Source organism: Hirsutella rhossiliensis, assembly GCF_020360975.1.
Source record: "Hirsutella rhossiliensis strain HR02 chromosome Unknown scaffold00005, whole genome shotgun sequence".
Lineage (NCBI taxonomy): Eukaryota > Fungi > Ascomycota > Sordariomycetes > Hypocreales > Ophiocordycipitaceae > Hirsutella > Hirsutella rhossiliensis.
Window position 1 is genome coordinate 1,851,685 of NW_025408671.1, and position 18,905 is coordinate 1,870,589.

An 18,905-nucleotide genomic window follows, 5' to 3' on the forward strand; every position below is an offset into this window, starting at 1 on the left:
GTCGCGACCCAGTGGTACGACCTGCCGACGCCGAGCAAGGTACACACCACAAGTACACACACCACAAGTACCTACCCGATCCGTCCTCCTCCCTTCCCTTCCCTTTTTCGCTCTTTCGCATGTACCGGGTGCATGTACCTGCGCAGGTACCTGCCTGCCCGTCCCCTCTCCCCTGCTTCCCTCTCTCCTCTACCGCCGCTATACCTCAGGCTGCTATTCCCTCTCGCTCCCACGTTAGCATCCCATCCCGACCGAGCACAGGCGCCTCCCGCTTTCTCTCATTAAACCCCAGCAGGCCCCCAAACCCCCATCCCTCAATCCTGAATTTATTTCTCTCTGTTTCCTCCCATTGCTCCTGTCCCTCCCTCCTCCCCTCTTTCCCTCCCCAGAGCCTCACGTTGCTCTCCATTTGGTGTTTCCTTTCCTTCGCGAGACACGTCGTCCTTCGCAACCGCCCCCCCCCTTGTCGTCGCTCGCCCTTCGTCCTGCACGAAATCCAGCTGGCTGTTTTGACGAGCCGCCAACACCCTCGCGCTCGGTGACTTCGTGTTCGACTTTTTCTTCTTCGCTTGTACCTTTCTTCATCCATCCTTACTCGCTACCTTTTAATCCGCTTCGGTCCGGCCAAGCCTTGCGCTGCGCCAATTTCAACGCTCCTCGACCGATCCGTCGTCAACCAACGCCTCGACGGCCGAGAAAAAAATAACCGCCCCGACTCCATCCCGGCGCTCGCTTGACGCAGTCGTGGGATCTTGCCTCGCCCCGTGCGACTGTTGGGCCTTTGTCTTCTATCCGGGCTGGTCTCGAATACACTCGTCACGTTCTACTCGCACTCGGGCAGCGCCCCCCCCCCCACGATTCCTTCAACGCTCTGGCTGACGCGCCGCACCCGCCTCTTGCCGCCCACCTGCCAAGATCGTTCCGCTCTTCTTTCGGCAGAGGAGCCGATCAGGAGACAAGCCAACCAGACATTCGCAACCCTCCGCGCACGCTGAGCTTTCGCCGCCCCCCGTTCACCCAACCCGCTCCCCGGGGCTACGCCTCTTGTGCCACCGTCGGCGGACGAAGCGCACCATGTATCCACCACACGGAGCAATGGCGCCCCAGAAGCCCGAGACCTTCATGTTGAGCACCGAAGCGCAGCAGGCGTTGCCGCACGATGCGCAGGTCGCGCTCCAGCAGGTCGACAATCGTGAGTAATGCCGCGGCGCGCCACTGTTTGTGCAAACTGCGTGCTGACTTCGGGCCCAGTCAAATACTTCCTCATCTCTGCACCTGTCGATTGGCAACCAGATCAGTACATCCGCCGATTTCTCTTACCGACAGGCGAATACGTCTCTTGCGTCCTATGGTAGGTGATGGCCAGCCATGCTCCTGAGCGCGCGGGCCCGAGTGACTGACAATGGCGTTAGGAACAACCTCTTCCACATTTCGGGCACCGACATTGTGCGATGTCTCTCCTTCAGATTTCAGGCCTTTGGCCGACCGGTCAAGAACTCCAAGAAGTTCGAGGAGGGCATCTTTTCCGATCTGCGAAATCTCAAGTCTGGCACGGACGCCTCGCTCGAGGAGCCCAAAAGCGCCTTCCTCGACTTCCTCTACAAGAACAACTGCATTCGAACCCAGAAGAAGCAAAAAGTCTTCTACTGGTACAGCGTGCCTCACGACCGCCTCTTCCTGGACGCGCTGGAACGTGACCTGAAGCGAGAAAAGATGGGCCAGGAGGCCACCACCGTCGCCGTCAGCGAGCCCGCCATGTCGTTCCAGTACGACTCGTCTCAGTCGCTGTACGAGCAGCTGACCAAGACGCAACAAGCCAACTCGTCCTCCTTCAGCGCGCAGCAACCCTCCTTCTCCCAGGGCCCGACCACGTCCCCCGTCATGAGGAACATGGACCCGATGCCCCCCCCAAACATGATGCCGCAGCCAATGGCCCCTTTGGGCGAGGGGATGGACGGCATGGTATCGTACGACTCGATGCCCATGACGTCCGCCGTGACCCAGCAGGTCCAGCCGGTCAAGAGGGATCCTGACTTCGCTCGCCCCCAGTACAACCAAAACGGCGTCCCGATGACCCACGGTCACCAGCGCCACGCCTCGATGCCCGCCTACGGCCTCGAGTACTCGCCCGCCCCGTCCTTTGTCTCGTCGCAGTATGAGGACTACAGCAACCGCGGCATCTCGTTTGAGCCCATCACCCCTCCCCAGCAAGCCCTGGGCATGGCCGGCGAGCCTGCCTACATTGCAAACGAGGAGACTGGCCTCTACTCGGCCATTCCGGACCATGTGCCGGGCATGAACGGCCTCAACGGAGTGGCGCAGCTCCCTCCATCTAACATGGCCGGATCCCAGTTCTCTCGGCCCTACGGTACCAACAACGTCTACTCTGTCATCGAGGGCTCGCCGACGTACAAGCAGAGAAGAAGGCGCTCGTCAATTCCTCCATCCATGTCAGCAATGCCCGGCCCCCCGGTTGCCAACGCGGCCGCCCACCGACCTTCGGACCTCAGGAGGTCTGTGTCAGCCTCAGTGGGCCCGGTCCCTGAAGGAGACGAGTCGGCGGATAACTCGCCGCCCGGCCTGTCGTACAGCGCCTCTGGTGCGTCTTTGGCCAGCCAGCCGCATAAGGATGTCGTGGACATGTCTCGACACGGCACTCCGCTCTCCACCGTGGACGGCAGCCCAGCGCTCAACCCCATGTCCCTTCAACATGACTACTCGCAAATGCCTTCCGAGGACTACTCGGGCGACGGTTCCCTCAAGGGCCACCGTCGGACCGTGTCCAACCCCAACGGCGTGGCCCGTAGGGCTCGCTCGGCCACTGTCATGGAACTTGGCCCCTACCCTCACAAGTCTCACTCGTGTCCCATTCCAACTTGCGGCCGTCTGTTCAAGCGGTTAGAGCACCTGAAGCGGTAAGTGATTCGACACGCTCTGTCGTTTACATGCATCGGCAACGGTCTGACTGAGAAAACATAGACACGTCAGGACACACACTCAAGAAAAGCCTTACATCTGCCCACATTGCAGCAAGGCTTTCTCCAGATCGGACAATCTTGCCCAGTACGTCTTGCCACACCCCCTGGCATGCCATTCTTGCCCAAAACTTGACACGTCGGACATCAGTTCATGCTAACATGCTTATTCCGCAGGCACAAGCGTACCCACAGCCGCGAGGACGGTGGAGAGAGCTCGATGAACATGTCGGCCGAAGAGGAGGAGGAGCTATCCGGTGAGGACCAGCTTGGCTCTCTTGAGGAAGCATCTCCGAGTTCGGAAATGGCCTATATGCCCGGCTCCATGAACCCGGGAGCCGACCCGGCCATGGGGTCGAATGGCCCGACACCGACAGGCAACATGGGCCAGAACCAAGGCTTCAACAGCTTGCAGACGCTGAGCATGCCCATGACAATCAGCCAGCCGGCCGCCATTAACGGCGTGATGTAACGACATTTACTTGAGGGGCGTTTGTGTCCCCTGCGTCCTGTATTTTCCCTTTGCTGCGACATTCAGGAAATCTGGGGCTCGCACATCGAGCGGATTTCGAATTTGCGTTTCACGTTGACTTGGCACTTTTGCTCTCTTTTGTCTTGATCATCCTGATGTCACCATGGCGTTTTTTTTACTACCGGAGCGTCTGCACTACAGCAAACAAGAAAAGGGGAGCAACCCTGCGGACGGGAGCTCGAGCGGATGATTTGGGAGACGACGATATTGTCGTTCAGTCATCGAGCAAGACAAACGAGATCTGGCGTCGGGCAGGGACGGGACACGTTGCATCTGTACATTTACCTGCTTTGAGAGTTAAAGGGCGATCAATGCCGGGCGAAGAATACCAGAGGATGGACTTTCCTCCAGGATTCGTGTGGCTGCAGCGTGACGACGAAACCGAGAATCATATCATAGAAGAGTTTACTTTGTCCGCAGCTTGGACTCACTCGCAACTTCTGGCTCTTGGTTGTAACGTGTTGAGCATGCCGTACAGTTGGGATCGAGTCTGGCCATGTGCCCAGCTTGCCGAGCCATTGTAGCCTTTTGCATGCAATCGAAATGTTCATCTCCCCCTCGCTCCCCTTCTTCCAAAGGTGTCTCGGCCTCCCTCGATGCTCTTGACGTCGCGCTCGCTCAAGCGCAGCTCGGCGCCCTTGAGCCTGCCGACGCCCGGGCGGTCTACGGCCCCATCTCTCGCGCGATTCCTCCTCATCTTCTTGCCCAATTCTCTCTCGAGAATGACGCCATTCTCCCGGGCCTCGCGCCTGCGCTTGGCCTCGCGGCTGGCGGCGGCGCCGACGATGCCCTTGCGCATGTTCATGGGCATCTTGTCCTGCTTGAGGATGGAGATGTTGGAGCCGAGGGCCTGGATGCGCAGGTCGGTGGCCTTGTGCCGGGTGCGGCCGGCGGTGAAGGACTTTGGCGTCGCGGTGGTGGTGGCGCTGGGGGTGGAGACGGACGGGTGGGGGGAGAGGAGGTGCGATTCGGCGAGGAGGCGGCGGAGTTCGAGGTCTTGGGCGAGGAGGGAGGGGGCGTCTTCGGGGATGGTGGAGGAGGAGGAGGAGGGTGTCGATGTGCCGCCGGTGGTTGTGGCTTCGGCTTTGGCGGCTTGGTCGGGGGGGCGCGAGGACTGCGAGTTGTCGTTGATTTAGCGCCTTTACTTTGGATTGGGAGTAGGAGGGAGGTAGGCAGTGAAGGGAAGCGGTACCATGAAGGCCTTGAACTCGCGCTTGGACATTGCTGCCGACGGTGAGGAAGGCGTCTGCGATACCGAGTAGTCCACCACCTCGACGGCCGGAGCGTGTTCTATCGCGCCTGTTTCTGTCTATCAGCAAAAGCGCCAGCTCGCCCGGCGCCGGGCCATCTGACCTTGGTCATCGTCGGAAGCATCATCGTCGTCGTCGTCGTCGTCGGACAGGCCTCCCCACTCCGACTCTGCATCCTCGCCGCCATCACTGTCGCCAACGCCGCCGCCGCCGTCTCGAGGTCTATGGAGCGGCGTTTGCAGCCGCAGAGGCTCAAAGCGCGACTCAAAGTGTCGGCGAAAGACGTCTTGGATATCTTGCTGCTCCGACGCGGGCGGCTCGTTGGGAGGGGGGCGGGCTTTGCGCTTGCCGAGGACGGCCATGTGCGGCGGTTGCGTGGGGGGGGGGGGGGGCGAGGGAGAACTGTCCAAGGCGCTGGGGGATAGTACCCTTGTTCGTCTTCTGGTGCGGCGTGGTGTGCTTTTGCTCGCGGGGAGGCAGAGGTTTGTCGGGCTGGTGTCTGGGAATTTGATGGTGGGACGCTCTTTTTTCCCCCGGGTACGTCGTAGTTTATCCATGGATCGCGATTCGTCGCTCACCGCGTCCCACTAGGCGGCCTGGATTATAGCGGGCCGACAGCTGCAGTAGGTACGTACAATGCTTATTACAGGCTACCGGTACAACAAACAGCACGCCTCGTCCTCTACGGAGTAATTACGGAGTGATTACCTATGTACCAGTAGAGTACCCAGTGGCTGCCTTGTACCGTGGAATAACCGTCCGCTGCAGCCTCTGGCGTCCTCTACGCTTCTCCGGATCTGAGGTTCCTTTTCTCGACACTGTGCTTTGTGTGACGCTCATCAACAAGTGTATGCCACATGGTACAGTACGCGATGTTTTGCAACACATCTCATCCACATGCCACTGTACAGCCACGGTAGATCTACCCAGCGACAGGGTTCTTCACCATCTCCGAGGCCTGTGTGTTCGAACACCGTCGAGGTCCGACTCCTCCCTCCTGTGGAGTTGGGCTTGAAACCGGCAAGCTAGGCGGTGCTGTCTCACCAAAGCCAACGCAGCAACCAACACGAAACGCCGCCATGGCGAGTGCGCTGCCGTCTATACCGACGTCTCCAGGAATAAGCAGCATGTGTAGGCAGAAGCGCAAGTCTCCCAGGCCACGGGTGCTGCCTGTGGAAGCTGGTGCGAAACAGTTCGGGCACTAAAATGTTTCCCCACGAAGCAATCTGCCAACCCAATCGGAAGGCCTTCGTCGTCGGCAGAGTTGGCGTTTTGAAACCAGCTTTGGCAAGGGTAGTTTATAAAACCTCTCCACTTCCTTCTTTCTTCGCTCGCCTGAGATTGCCTGGTAATGGCTTTCTCTGTGCTGCTCTAGCTGTCGTTGATCGACTGTTGAAGATTCCCTCTGTTATGCCCATTTTTTGTTTAATAGCCTTTTTTTCCCGGGCTGGAGGCCTGTACTCTTTTTCTTCTTCTTCTTCTTCTTCTTCTTCCAATGGTTTTGGCAACGGCAAGCCGGGACATTAGCTTGTTCCTGGCTGTCCTTTCTATATCCGCCCTTGGCTGTGGAGCACAAGAGCAATACCATACGAAGCCACGCGATGCTTCCCATTCGGAGCCGGGGTCCTGGAGTCTCCACGATCTCGTCACGGCGGATACGGTGCAGACAATCCTGGCGGACAAGCACCTTCGCAAGACGTACCGTGCCGTCGTGAGCGTGTGCGTCGACACGTCAAGAAGCCTGGCGGACCAGCTCGAGGTGCCGGAGCTGTCGACAATCTCCGACAGCCTCGACAGCCATCTCCGACAGTTCAATTCACAGGCAGACGACACAAGCCGGCTCCACCTCAGGAAACGGCGGTCAAGAACGGACGCCAGTTCAAAGACCAAGAGAGCTGGTTTGCTGAGCAAGCTGCTGCCCGGGGGCGGAAAGGGGAATGACAACGACGCCGCGGCGGGTGGCCAGGCACAGGGGAATGATACTGCCGACGCAGGCGGTGGTGGCATCCTCGGTGGCCTGCTGTCTGGCGGCGGCGGCGGCAAGGACGGACCCATCGGGGGGATCATTTCTCAGGCTGCCAGCGGCCTCATAGGCCGGGTGATTAACATGACGGGCCCCGCGGTTGCCGGGGCCGGCTTTTTCGGCGGCGTCGGGGCCGGCGAGGGCGCAGCCCAGGGCCTGAACCTGGCGTCGGCCAACACGAGCATGGACACGGGCGCGACGGTGGCGCAGGAGAACGGCATGAAGAGCTCCGGGCTCAACTCGGCCATCGAAAGCGCCACCATGGGGCTCACGGCGACGGCTCTCCGCGCGCTGCGCCAAGGCAACGCCCTGCAGCTGCCGGACCTTGGGCCCGTGGCCGAGGCCCTAGGCGGCGGCCTGGGCAACGGGGCGGCGGCGGGTCTCAAGCTGACGACGGACAACCGCGGGGCTCCTGGCAACGGCTCCGGCCTCGACGGGTTCGCGAGCAGCTTTGCCTTTGGCCTCAGCAAGTCCCTGACCGAAAGCGCCAACACATCCAACCTCTTCGGCCAGATGGGTGGCCAGAACGGAACCGGCATGACCAACATGCTCCTCAAGCTCGCCGGTCCCGCCGCGTCCGGCCTCGGCAAGGGCCTCGGCTCCGGCGCCGCGGTGGGGCTCGGTCTGCAGCCCGACGACGGGCCGGCAGCGACGGCCAAGACGACTGCGGCCGACGGCAGCGTCGACGTGAGCGGCATCGCGCAAGACTTTGCTTCGGGCCTGACGTCGCGATTCCTCGCCAACGGAACTGCCACCAACGCCATCAAGGGCTTGACGAGCGGCGGCGGCGGCGGCGGCGGCGGCGTTGGAGCCAACCTGGACGTCGGGCGCATCGCCAACGGCCTCGCGAGGGGACTGCTGGCCGGCGCCGGCGACGGGGCCGAGGCCCTGGGTGGCGTCAACGCCATCATCAGCGGAAAGGCAAAGTTGCAGACGACGCCTGCTCCCGATACGCAGGTGACCTTTAACGACTCGGTCGGGGGCGCCGCGACGGGCTTTGGGCAGGGCCTGGGCAACTCGGCCGTCATCACGGCGCAGAAGCTGCTATCTCGCGGCGCCGACATGTCCGACGGGGCCGCCAAGTCGAAGCGCAGCACCTCCTCGGCCGTCTCTTCCCACCCGGCCTCGCGAGTCGCCGCGAGGCAAATCTCCAACGGCATAAACGTCAACATATCCAGTGTGCTGAGCGCCGCGGCCATATCCAGCGTGATACAGAAGGTAGTGGACGTCTTGACATGCGAGGGTGTCGGAGGCTTGGCCCTTGTCGCTCAGGGGCTGAGCCAGAGCGGCACGATATCTGCCGGCGGCTTCGACCCGAGTACCACCAACTTCATCAAGGACTTGATTCCGCAGGGCCTCATCTCCTTCACCAAAGATGGCAACACGTATGACATTGATGGGAAGCAGCTCTCGAAAGCCCTTGACGGGTCTCTTTCCGAGGCTGCCAACGGACTCTCCATCAACGGCTTCGGCTTCAGCCGCTTCGTCGGCATCTTGATCGCGCACAGTAAGTATAGCCACAGCTCGTCTTATCAGTCTTCAGTAGTTTCATTCCGCGACTGACAGAACATCTCCAGTCTTCTTCGCCGTCGTCGTGTTCGCCGTCCTTTTGCCTCTTGTTTTGACGTTCGACAGCTCCCGCAACATCCTGCTGCTGTTACAGGTAGAGCACGTTCTTCCAGCTTGGACTCTCAAAGCCACAAAGATCATCTGGATCGCCGGCATCGCGCCCTCCCTCATCATTATCCTCGTCTTGGGCGTGGTGCCAGGGCCCCGGGGAGCGCACTTCCGGACGGCGCACGGGGTAAGCAGTCCAGGCCCGATACAAAAAGAAATTCGACCAACTAACTTGCCTGGATAAGGTCCTTGGCCTCATTACTCTGCTCGTCACCGTGGCCGCCGTCTCCCTTTACATCTTGTCCACCAGAGGCACACCCTTGGCAAGCATCAAGAAGATCCCCATACCCGTCATCTCGCAGGGGTGCAACCAGCTTCTCCTGGTGCTCACCCTGCCCACACTCACGACGGGTTTCTCCGATCTCAGCCTCATCACGCTGTGCTTGACGCGCGTAGTGCCGCTTGAGCTGGCCGTCTCGCTGGGCCTCGCGTTGGGCTCCGTGCTGGTCCTTGCACAAGCTATCACCGGTCTCGAGCTCTTTCTCCAGTGGCGGGCGGGAAAGCGAAAGAGCCGGGCAGGCCAAAGCCAGGGTTCTTTAGATCCGGAAATGAAGAGAGATCTGTCAAAGTAGAGGTATCTTCAAAACTGCCCAAAAAAAAAGCAGTATTTCTCCCAAACGCCAGAATTGGCCATTATGCAATGCAGCGGTAGCTCGTCACGCCCGTGCAGCCATGCGCGCCCTCCTGGCCTCGTCGTCGCGTAGGGCCTCGCTCCTCGCCAGGAAATCCTGGCGCGCGTTGTAGGACCCCTTGGACTTGCTGGCCAGCTCCAGCTCGTCCTTGATGCCCTCCTTGTCCACGTATCCGGCCCAGTCCATCCGGCTCTTCTCCACCGTGTTGAGCTTCTTGGCCTGGGCCTCCCTGGCAGCCATCATCCTCGCCGTCACCCCAAGGTTGAGATCTGTGCGCCCCGGGCCGGCGTCGACGACGGGCTCAAAGGCCGACCGGAAGGCCTTCTTGGTCGCCCTTTTCGCGGGCGAAGTGCTCGCGGGGCCGTCCTTGTCCTGCGTCGCGAGGTAGAGTCTGGCCTCGGCCGAGTCTCGGGCGACGACCTTTTCCTCTGTGTGGACGCGGCCGGCAAAGTTGTAGGTGCGCTTGATGCGAATTGTGTTTGATGTGTCGTCGGTGCCGACGGAGGGGGGGAGCGGCTGGCCGACTAGCGCATCGTCTGCGAGCCCGATGGAGTCATTGACATGGTTTGAGTCGTCGTCGCCGGTGTTGGAGTGGACTGGTTTCCCTGAAATCATTTGCTCCCAGAGCGCATCCACGTCGACCGTCACCGGTCCTTTGCTCGCGGCAGGAGTGCGCTCTGCCTTTCTGAGATTCCGCGTCAGCATCGCCGCAAGGGCCCGAGTAGAGGAGAGGAAGGCGTACTCTTCGGCGCGCTGTCTCCTTGTCTTAACTAAGCCGCCCTCGCCGCCATTGTTGGCGTCGTCAAAGGCCTCGCCCCTGTTGTTTGCCCTTTTGCGGCGCTTGCGACCCTTTTGTATGATGGCCTCGTCGCCAGAGTTGTCGTATCCTCGGTCTGCCTCGTGGTCTTGTCGCCGTTTTTTGGTGACGGAACCGGCTACCTCTGGGTCCGACTCGGATGCCGACTCTGCCTGCTCCGGGGCGTCGTCGGGGGCAAAGTCGGAGTCGTCGGAGGAAGCGCCCTGATGGTCATCGTGGTCGAAGGGGGGATCCAGCGGCATCTTGCGCTCATCTGCTGGGTTGGTGGCTAAATTGCAGCAGAGGGGCGGCGCATTTCCTCGCAGGCGGCAAGTGGTGGGAAGTCTCGGTGGAGAAGCGAAGAGCCAATCATTGAGCCGGGCTCACCCACTAGCTCAGCCCGTACAGTGTAGATTTCCCCTTTCGGAATAAGGCATGGACGACACACCGCCGGCTTTCATCCTTTCTCCGAAAGCAAGCTATATTTCCGAAATAGACTCGTCATGTTAACGTACAAGGCTTGCGGAAGCGCTCACCTCGAGCACGAGGATGGGGAGAGAGCCCAGCAGATTGCGGCCTAGGAGACGGCGCTCGGCGGAGATATCCCTGGGCATCATCGGCCATGCTTCGAGATCCGTGCAAAGCTGGGGCGGGCAGCCTCTAACTAATAATACATAAACTCCATCAGATGCATGGCATCTGCCCAATTCTCCACAAAACTCGTCAAGGGAGGCTGCCGGCCCCCATGTGAATAATCTCGTACACGGGGCCAGAACCTCTCTTAGCAAAGGAAAACCTTGCTGGTGCGGCCGACACGCTGCCCAATTTTACCTTGCAATAATAAACACTGGACATGTTTCTCAGCTGCATCCTTCTTGGTGGTACGGACACCTACATGCCCTGATGCCTGCCGGGCCGCACGCGATGCACCTGTTTGTCGAAGGGACGAAAGGAAGGGAAGCAGGAAGCCTGGGGTTTGTTGAAAGGGACCCGAGTCGCCGCGGGGTGGCAAACGACGAGAGCATCTGAGAGGTCAAGGGAGAAGAGACGGCGTGTCCAACACACCATATCTGCCGTAGAAACCTTGTCTGGCACTGTGACACACGCCGCTTGCTGCCGACTCCATTGCGCGAGTCACCTTGGCTCTCGTGCAACGAGGCGTCAGTCAGCAAGCGGCAGACCGTCTGCAGACCGTCTGCTGGCCAGGTACTCCGTACTGCACATGTGTAGGTATTCATGCATACCGAGTACGGATACGGAGCAGAGGGAAGATGCTCAGAAAAGGAAAATATCACGAGCCGAAGCGCACGAGAAGGAAAAAAGAAGAGTTTCAGCCCCTTCCACCTTCCAGGTCCTTTTCCCGTGTGAGACACAATTACATGAGGCGGTGTCCCCGCTGACCCTGTCGAGTGACGCCAGGCCACTCACGCCAATCAACGGCGCAACCAGTCCACGCAATAAGTTAAATTTCCTCTCCCCCCTCCACCCCATCCTTTTTCCTCCTTACTCGCCTCTCCCCCCTCTCGCGGCCATGGCGAGCGACGACGATTTCGAGATCGAGGTGCCCGATCTGGCCGACGACGATCCCATGAGGGCCTTCTTGCCTGCCGCCTTTGGCAAGCAATCCAAGGAGGCCAACATCGCTGCCCAGATCGATCGGAGTCGGAGGACGGTGGACAGGACGTCGTCGGCAGCGCCCCCGCCGGCCAAAGCGGGACAAGACGGCGGGCACGACTCCCCACACAACTCGCCGTCGAGCGACAGCGACGACTCTGACGACAATGGAGACGAATACCCCGTCTCTCACCAACTGGTCCTCAAGACGCACAGCCGAGCCGTCGCCACAGCCTCCTTGGACCCCGCTGGAGGCAGGCTGGCCACGGCGTCGCTCGACTGCAACATCAATCTCTACGACTTCGCCTCCATGACCCCGACAACGTTGCGAGCCTTTAGGACCGTCGACCCCCATTCATCCAAGCGCTCGGCCGCCGACTCCGAGTCGCACCCCGTCCATCACGTCGAGTTCAACCCCCTCTCCGGCAGCGTCTTCCTCTGCGTGTCTGCCCACCCGCAGCCCAGGGTCATGTCGCGCGACGGCGACATCCTGACCGTCTTCGTCAAGGGCGACATGTACCTCCGGGACATGCACAACACCAAGGGGCACATATCGGAAATCACCACAGGCACCTGGCACCCCACGGACAAGAGTCTTTGCGTTACGGCCGGCACCGACAGCACGCTGCGCATCTGGGACGTCAACAATAAGCGTTCCCAAAAGGAGGTGGTTGTCTTCAAGTCCAAGGCGACCGGTTCCGCTGGGCGATCCAAGATGACGGCCGTCGCGTGGAAAGGCGCCCCGTCGGGCGGGAGCAGCATCCTCGTCAGCGCCGCGCTGGATGGAACGCTCCTCATGTACGGCGGCAACGGGCCCTTTAGGAGGCCTGCCGGCGAAATCCTCGACGCGCACAAGCCTCAGACGTGGACGGGAGGCATCGACATCTCCTCTGACGGCCGCATGGTCGTCACCAGAGGCGGCGACGATCTCATCAAGCTGTGGGATACGCGCAAGTTCACCAAGCCCCTCGTCAGCGTGACGCATCCTTCCACCTCGGATCACCATCCAACCAGCAACATCCGCTACTCGCCCAACTCTACCAGTATCATCACTGGCTCCGCCACAGGCCACCTTCACATCCTCAACCCGGGCAACCTGCGGCCCGAACACGTCACGCTGATTACAGCGGGGTCGCCCCTCATCACCGTCGACTGGCACCCCAAGATCAACCAAATCGTCACTGGCTCGGCCAACGCCAAAACACATGTCCTGTACAGTCCGGCCCTGTCGACTCGAGGAGCGGTCGATGTCATGTCTCGCGCACCCAAGAAGCGTCACATTGACGACAATCCCGAACATACAATGGACCAGTCGGTGGGTATTTCGGGAGACTCCATCGTGACCCCCGGCGCCTTGCTCGGCTCTCGAAAGGCGGGCGTCACGGGCACGGGCAGGTCCAAGGATCCGAGGCGGCCTCAAGTGCCGCAGCAGACGCCCTTTCAGAAGACGCAGCCGGACGAGAAGCTCGTGGCCGAGAACATACCCCTGGCCCGCATGCTGCACGAGGACCCGCGCGAGGCCCTGTTGAAGTACGCCAACCAGGCACAGAGCGACCCCATGTTTACCAAGGCCTGGAGCAAGACGCAGCCCACGACGCAGTATGCGGAGCTTAGCGATGACGAGGACCAAGGGCCGGACAAGAAGAAGACGAAGAGATGATGGTGCACCAGAGCACTACGGTTTCTGTCCAAGACCAGGGCCTGGAAAAGCCGCGCTACGTTTTCAACGGCCCAGAATTACAGGTATTTTACCAAAACAAAACACGCAACGGGAGCCGATGCACTCTGACCTTGTAGCGGACGACACACCAGCAGAGCACAGCTCACTCGTAGCAAAGCGATGGGCAATCGTCACGGCGGAGAGGAGACGGTTGACCGTGAGGGCTGCGTGCCGGTAGAGGGCCAAGATCGTAGACGGCCGTAGGAACACGGCTCTAACAAGCGAGGCGTGGTGCCAGGGAGGGTAGGTCACGTGCCAAGAGAGATTACCTAATGGCAATGCTGCTTTTGGCTGAGGCGCAGCCAGGATTCTGCCTGCGCAGGGGCCGTGCTGAGATGTACCGTGGCAGTCGGCCCCAAGACCGCACCCGCCATCACGCTGAATCTTGTCAGTTGTGTCTTCACCATTCCCATCATCAAGCAGCGAGAGAGCGCGCGCCGCATCCCAAAAATTCGCCAGGTCCCCTCGCAAACCATCGGCAGCCATCTCCAATCCTCGCAAACTTGGCGTTGCACGCGTTTTGCACGCCGCCCACCCCCGAGGCATCCACCCCGACGCGCCCGCGTCGCCCGTTTCCGCACATTTTTCAATCCCTCCCTCCCTCTTCTCTCCCTCCCCTTGGGTGCTACGTCCTGCCTGGTCCGCACCCCCACGCCGCCGCATCAGCACCTTTGGCGCAGCCGACACCTCGCCTTTGTGAACGTTGCTTGACGCGCCTGTCCGACGTGTGCTGCGCCTGCGTCCCGCCGCCAACGACGACGACGTTTTGCCGCCCACGCTCTTGACGCGAGCCCTTGCACTTGGTCGTTTTTTCGGACGCTCGTTTTTCCCTTTGCCAACCCGCGACGACCGAGTCCCCATCGCGAGATAGGACAACGCCCCCTCGAACCCCCTCGACATGCACCGTACATAACCCGACTCTGGTGGACTTGAATTTTCCTTGGGGAACTCTCCCGTACATTGGGCTGAAGCAACTTAAAAACATAATCTTCCCGAGCCCATCATGGCGTCGGTGCAAGTTTCGCCTGCGGTGCAGCACCCAGGCGCCCCCATGCCCGCCGGCGCGACCAAGCAGCAAGCTGAAGAGGTTTTCAAGGTAAGTCTCGCGACGACGCCGGGCCTGTCCAACCTACCCCCACCCCCTTTGGCCTTTGCGCCCCAGGGCTCTGTCCACAAGGTCCAGTCAGGCTTACACTTGGCCCAGAAATTGAAGCAAATGAAGGAACAAGGCGTCCCCTCGACGGACCCGGAATACATCAAGGCCTCTCACTTCTTGATGAACTTTCAGCAGCAACACAACATGCGCAGAAGCCAGCAGCAATATCTGCTTCAGCAGCAGCAGCATCTTCAGCAACAGCAACACCCCCAACAGCAGCACCAGCAGCCGCAGCCGCAACAGCCACACATGCCCAGTGCCTCCAACGGCGCCATCAATGGCGCGCAACCCGGACGGCCCCAGCCGGGCACTCCGCAAATGGGGCAGTCACTCAACCCCCCCCCTCCAGGCTCCTCCGCCCCGGGACAGAGCTCGGCGGCAACCTCTGGGCTGGCATCCGGGCCTGGCTCGTCGTCAAGCCAATTCAGCCAGCAACAGCTTGCTCTCCTTCGACAGCAAATCCACGCATTCAAGCTCCTGGGCAAGAATGCAGGCGTGTCAGTCCAACTCCAGCAGGCCATCTTCAACCAGCGCCAACGTCGACAAGCAGTCGCCGGCGACTCTGCCCAATCTCTCTCAGCAAAGTCCAGCCAGCCCGGCCAGGATGCGCCCAAGTCCGCATCAGTTGGCCCTGAGCCGGCCGTCCAGGAAGACTCTCCCTCGCTGCCGAAAACCCACACGTACAAGACGGTCAAGTCCCCGTACGGCACCAGCATGATTCGGTCCTCGATCAAGTATCTGGACCATGCCCAGCGCAAGAACCGATGGTTCATTCCCGGCGTCTTCCCCACAGGCATCGACTTCGATCACCTCCGCTACGAGAGGGAGGTCGTCGTCTTCAATCGCATGGCCCAGCGGTATGCGGAGCTCAAGAACCTGCCCGCCAATATCGCTCACTGGGATGCTACCAATGAGACTCTCGAGGCGGATGACTCGCTGAAACTCAAGGCCATCATCGAGATGAAGAGTCTTGGTCTCTATGCCAAGCAGCGCGCTCTTCGCGACAAGATTGGCCGCCAGATGATGCACTATGATAACCTCGCCATGACTACCAACCGCTCGCTATATCGTCGCATGAAGAAGCAAAACGTCCGCGAGGCACGCATCACGGAGAAGTTGGAGAAGCAGCAGCGCGACGCCCGTGAAAATCGTGAGAAGAAGAAGCACGTCGACTTTCTCCGCGCCATTTGCCATCATCGTGCCGAGATCCACGAGGCGGCCAACACTCAGCGGACCAAGTCGCACAAGCTCAGCCGTCTCATGTATGCCCAGCACTTCAACATCGAAAAGGAGGAGCAGAAGCGCATCGAGAGAACTGCCAAGCAACGTCTGCAGGCCCTCAAGGCCAACGACGAGGAAGCGTACCTCAAGCTCCTCGACCAGGCCAAGGACACCCGCATTACCCATCTGCTCAAGCAGACGGACGGCTTCCTGCACCAGCTCGCCTCGTCCGTCAAGGCCCAGCAGCGGCAGGCGGCTGAGACCTATGGGGAGGACCCGGACAACCTCCCCGAGGAGGAGAGCGAGGAAGACGACGACAGCGGCAAGAAGATCGATTACTACGCAGTTGCCCATCGCATCCGCGAAAATGTCACCGAGCAGGCCAACATGCTCGTGGGTGGCTCTCTCAAGGAGTATCAGATCAAGGGTCTCCAGTGGATGATATCGCTCTACAACAACAACCTCAATGGTATCCTCGCCGACGAGATGGGTCTCGGCAAGACCATCCAGACCATCAGTCTGATCACGTACCTGATAGAGAGAAAGCACCAGACCGGGCCCTACCTCGTCATCGTGCCTCTGAGCACCCTCACCAACTGGAACCTTGAGTTTGAGAAATGGGCCCCGTCCGTCTCCCGGATCGTCTACAAGGGACCGCCCAACACACGGAAACAACATCAAGAGCGGATCCGCCAAGGCAGGTTCCAGGTGCTTCTGACAACTTATGAGTACATCATCAAGGACCGCCCGATCCTCAGCAAGATCAAGTGGTTCCACATGATCATCGACGAAGGCCATCGCATGAAGAACTCCAACTCCAAGCTCAGCGCGACCATTCAAACGTACTACGTCACCCGCTTTAGACTCATCCTCACCGGTACTCCTCTGCAGAACAACCTGTCGGAGCTGTGGGCCATGCTCAACTTTGTGTTGCCCAACATTTTCAAATCCGTCAAGACCTTTGACGAGTGGTTCAACACTCCGTTTGCCAACACGGGCGGGCAAGACAAGATGGAGCTCACAGAAGAAGAGCAGATTCTCGTCATCCGTCGACTGCACAAGGTCTTGCGGCCGTTCCTACTTCGTCGTCTGAAGAAGGACGTGGAGAAAGATCTGCCCGACAAGACGGAGAAGGTCATCAAGTGCAAGTTCTCTGCTCTGCAGTCGAGGCTATACAAGCAAATGGTCACGCACAACAAGCTTGTCGTTAGCGACGGCAAGGGCGGTAAGACAAACGCCCGCGGCCTGAGTAACATGATTATGCAGCTGCGCAAGCTGTGCAACCACCCGTTCGTCTTCGACGAGGTCGAGAATGTCATGAACCCCATGAGCATCAGCAACGACTTGCTGTGGAGAACAGCCGGCAAATTCGAGCTGCTGGATCGGATTCTTCCCAAGTACCAGGCCACCGGACATCGGGTGTTGATGTTCTTCCAGATGACGGCCATCATGGACATTATGGAAGACTATCTGCGGTACAGGAAGCTGGAGTATCTGCGTCTGGACGGTACGACCAAGTCAGACGAGCGGTCCGACCTGCTGCGCGAGTTCAACGCTCCTGATTCGAAATACTTCATGTTTCTGCTCTCCACTCGCGCCGGTGGTCTCGGTCTCAACCTGCAAACTGCCGACACGGTCATCATCTACGATTCAGACTGGAATCCCCACCAGGATCTCCAAGCACAGGATCGTGCCCATCGTATCGGCCAGAAGAATGAGGTGCGAATTCTCCGTCTGATCAGCTCAAACTCCGTGGAGGAGAAAATCCTGGAGCGAGCCAGATTCAAGCTGGATATGGACGGCAAAGTCATTCAGGCTGGTCGATTCGACAACAAATCCTCGGAAACTGATCGTGACGCCATGCTGCGAACCCTGCTGGAGACGGCCGACATGGCCGAATCCGGAGAGCAGGACGACATGGAGGATGAGGAGCTGAACATGATGCTTGCGCGAAGCGATGATGAGTTGGTCGTGTTCCAGAGGATGGACGAGGAGCGACAGCGGGAACCCGTCTATGGCTTAGCTTCGGGCGCCAAGGTTAAGCCGCGTCTGATGGGAGAAGAGGAGTTGCCCGACATTTACCTGAACGAGGGCAACCCTGTGGAGGAAGAGAATGAAGAGATTTCGCTGGGCCGTGGCGCTCGTGAACGCACCAAGGTGCGGTACGACGACGGCCTGACGGAAGAACAGTGGTTGATGGCCGTGGACGATGACGAGGACTCGCCAGAGGCCGCCGCGGCTCGCAAGATGGCCCGCAAGGACAGGCGGGAGAACAACAAGCTGAAGAAGATGGCCATCATGAACTCGATGGACAATTCGCCGGCAGGGAGTCGGGGCAGCACGGAAGAGGTTGAGACGCCGAAGAAACGCGGACGCAAACCGGGGAGCAAGAACGAGAAGCGCAAGGCGGAGGATGTCGACGAAGAGCCCCCGGCCAAGAAGCGGCGGGGTCCGCAGGGAAGGCCCAGCAAGGTCGGAGCCAGCGGTCTCGACTCGCGGCTTAGCCCTCAACAGCGGGAGACGCTCCAGAGGAGCTTGCGGACTCTGTACGACGCTCTGATGGGTCTCGAGGTGGACGACATCGAGCCCCCCGCCGAGGACGACGAGTCTGACGCCGGGAAGCGGCTCATCATCGGCCCCTTCATCAAGCTGCCACCGAAGCGCGAGTACGCCGACTACTACGTCATCATCCAGAACCCCATTTGCATGAACCAGATCCAGACTCGGATCAAGAAGGAGGAGTATACTTGCCTAGGCGACATGCGCAAGGACTTTGAACTCATGATTCGAAATTGCCAAACCTACAACGAGGACGGCAGCATCCTCTACCAGGATGCCAAGACGATGGAGGTTAGTGACCCCGGGATACATTTTGGTCGCCGAGACGAAGCCTTACTGACAATGAGCTGCAGGAGTTATTCAACAAGAAATGCCAGGAGGAGATGGACGCGCACCCGCAGCTGCATGAGCTGGAGGAGGGAAGCAGGGCCGACGGGCTCTCCGGGAGCGGAGGAACGCCCGGCGGAACGCGAATCAGGATCGTCTCGAGTGGAGCGCGTGAGGCGGCCAACGGGGCGCGGTCCACGGCGCAAAGCGACGAGGATTAAAACAGCCGCCGGATGTGAATAATCAGGGGCGAGCGGACAGACATGGACTCGTGACGACACGTTGACGAGGCGGGCTGGACTTGTTTTCTGCTTTTTTTGCTGTTTGATCACGCATCTATCTGGGGCGTTGGACAGGCAGGAAGGTTCTCAGGCGCAAACGCGCGCACACACTGACACGCGCACACATTTGTGCAACTCGTGG

General features: G+C 59.9%; 6 protein-coding genes across 6 annotated transcripts; 4 read left to right on the plus strand and 2 right to left on the minus strand.

Annotated features, from left to right (window-relative positions):
- Window positions 1–1,095: 1,095 nt before the first annotated feature.
- Window positions 1,096–3,447, plus strand: HRG_05420 (STE like transcription factor domain-containing protein; the record flags this gene model as incomplete). The annotated part of the gene is made up of 5 exons (XM_044863891.1): window positions 1,096–1,192; window positions 1,252–1,351; window positions 1,413–2,915; window positions 2,980–3,063; window positions 3,153–3,447. The coding sequence occupies 5 exons, from the start codon at window positions 1,096–1,098 to the stop codon at window positions 3,445–3,447; spliced, it is 2,079 nt and encodes a 692-aa protein (XP_044720423.1).
- Window positions 3,448–4,054: 607 nt separating this feature from the next.
- Window positions 4,055–5,119, minus strand: HRG_05421 (uncharacterized protein; the record flags this gene model as incomplete). Its single annotated transcript, XM_044863892.1, has 3 exons — window positions 4,055–4,621; window positions 4,700–4,812; window positions 4,861–5,119. 3 exons carry the CDS (start codon window positions 5,117–5,119, stop codon window positions 4,055–4,057), a joined length of 939 nt encoding a protein of 312 aa, XP_044720424.1.
- A 1,133-nt stretch (window positions 5,120–6,252) lies between these two features.
- Window positions 6,253–9,029, plus strand: HRG_05422 (uncharacterized protein; the record flags this gene model as incomplete). The annotated part of the gene is made up of 3 exons (XM_044863893.1): window positions 6,253–8,287; window positions 8,358–8,584; window positions 8,643–9,029. 3 exons carry the CDS (start codon window positions 6,253–6,255, stop codon window positions 9,027–9,029), a joined length of 2,649 nt encoding a protein of 882 aa, XP_044720425.1.
- An 84-nt stretch (window positions 9,030–9,113) lies between these two features.
- On the minus strand, window positions 9,114–10,148 carry HRG_05423 (bucentaur or craniofacial development domain-containing protein; the record flags this gene model as incomplete). The annotated part of the gene is made up of 2 exons (XM_044863894.1): window positions 9,114–9,774; window positions 9,832–10,148. The coding sequence occupies 2 exons, from the start codon at window positions 10,146–10,148 to the stop codon at window positions 9,114–9,116; spliced, it is 978 nt and encodes a 325-aa protein (XP_044720426.1).
- A 1,865-nt stretch (window positions 10,149–12,013) lies between these two features.
- HRG_05424 (putative WD repeat-containing protein) lies at window positions 12,014–13,159 on the plus strand (the record flags this gene model as incomplete). Its single annotated transcript, XM_044863895.1, has 1 exon — window positions 12,014–13,159. The coding sequence occupies one exon, from the start codon at window positions 12,014–12,016 to the stop codon at window positions 13,157–13,159; it is 1,146 nt and encodes a 381-aa protein (XP_044720427.1).
- A 1,063-nt stretch (window positions 13,160–14,222) lies between these two features.
- On the plus strand, window positions 14,223–18,703 carry HRG_05425 (bromodomain-containing protein; the record flags this gene model as incomplete). Its single annotated transcript, XM_044863896.1, has 7 exons — window positions 14,223–14,575; window positions 14,633–14,655; window positions 14,725–14,913; window positions 14,956–17,945; window positions 17,988–18,068; window positions 18,111–18,446; window positions 18,509–18,703. The coding sequence occupies 7 exons, from the start codon at window positions 14,223–14,225 to the stop codon at window positions 18,701–18,703; spliced, it is 4,167 nt and encodes a 1,388-aa protein (XP_044720428.1).
- Window positions 18,704–18,905: the final 202 nt, after the last annotated feature.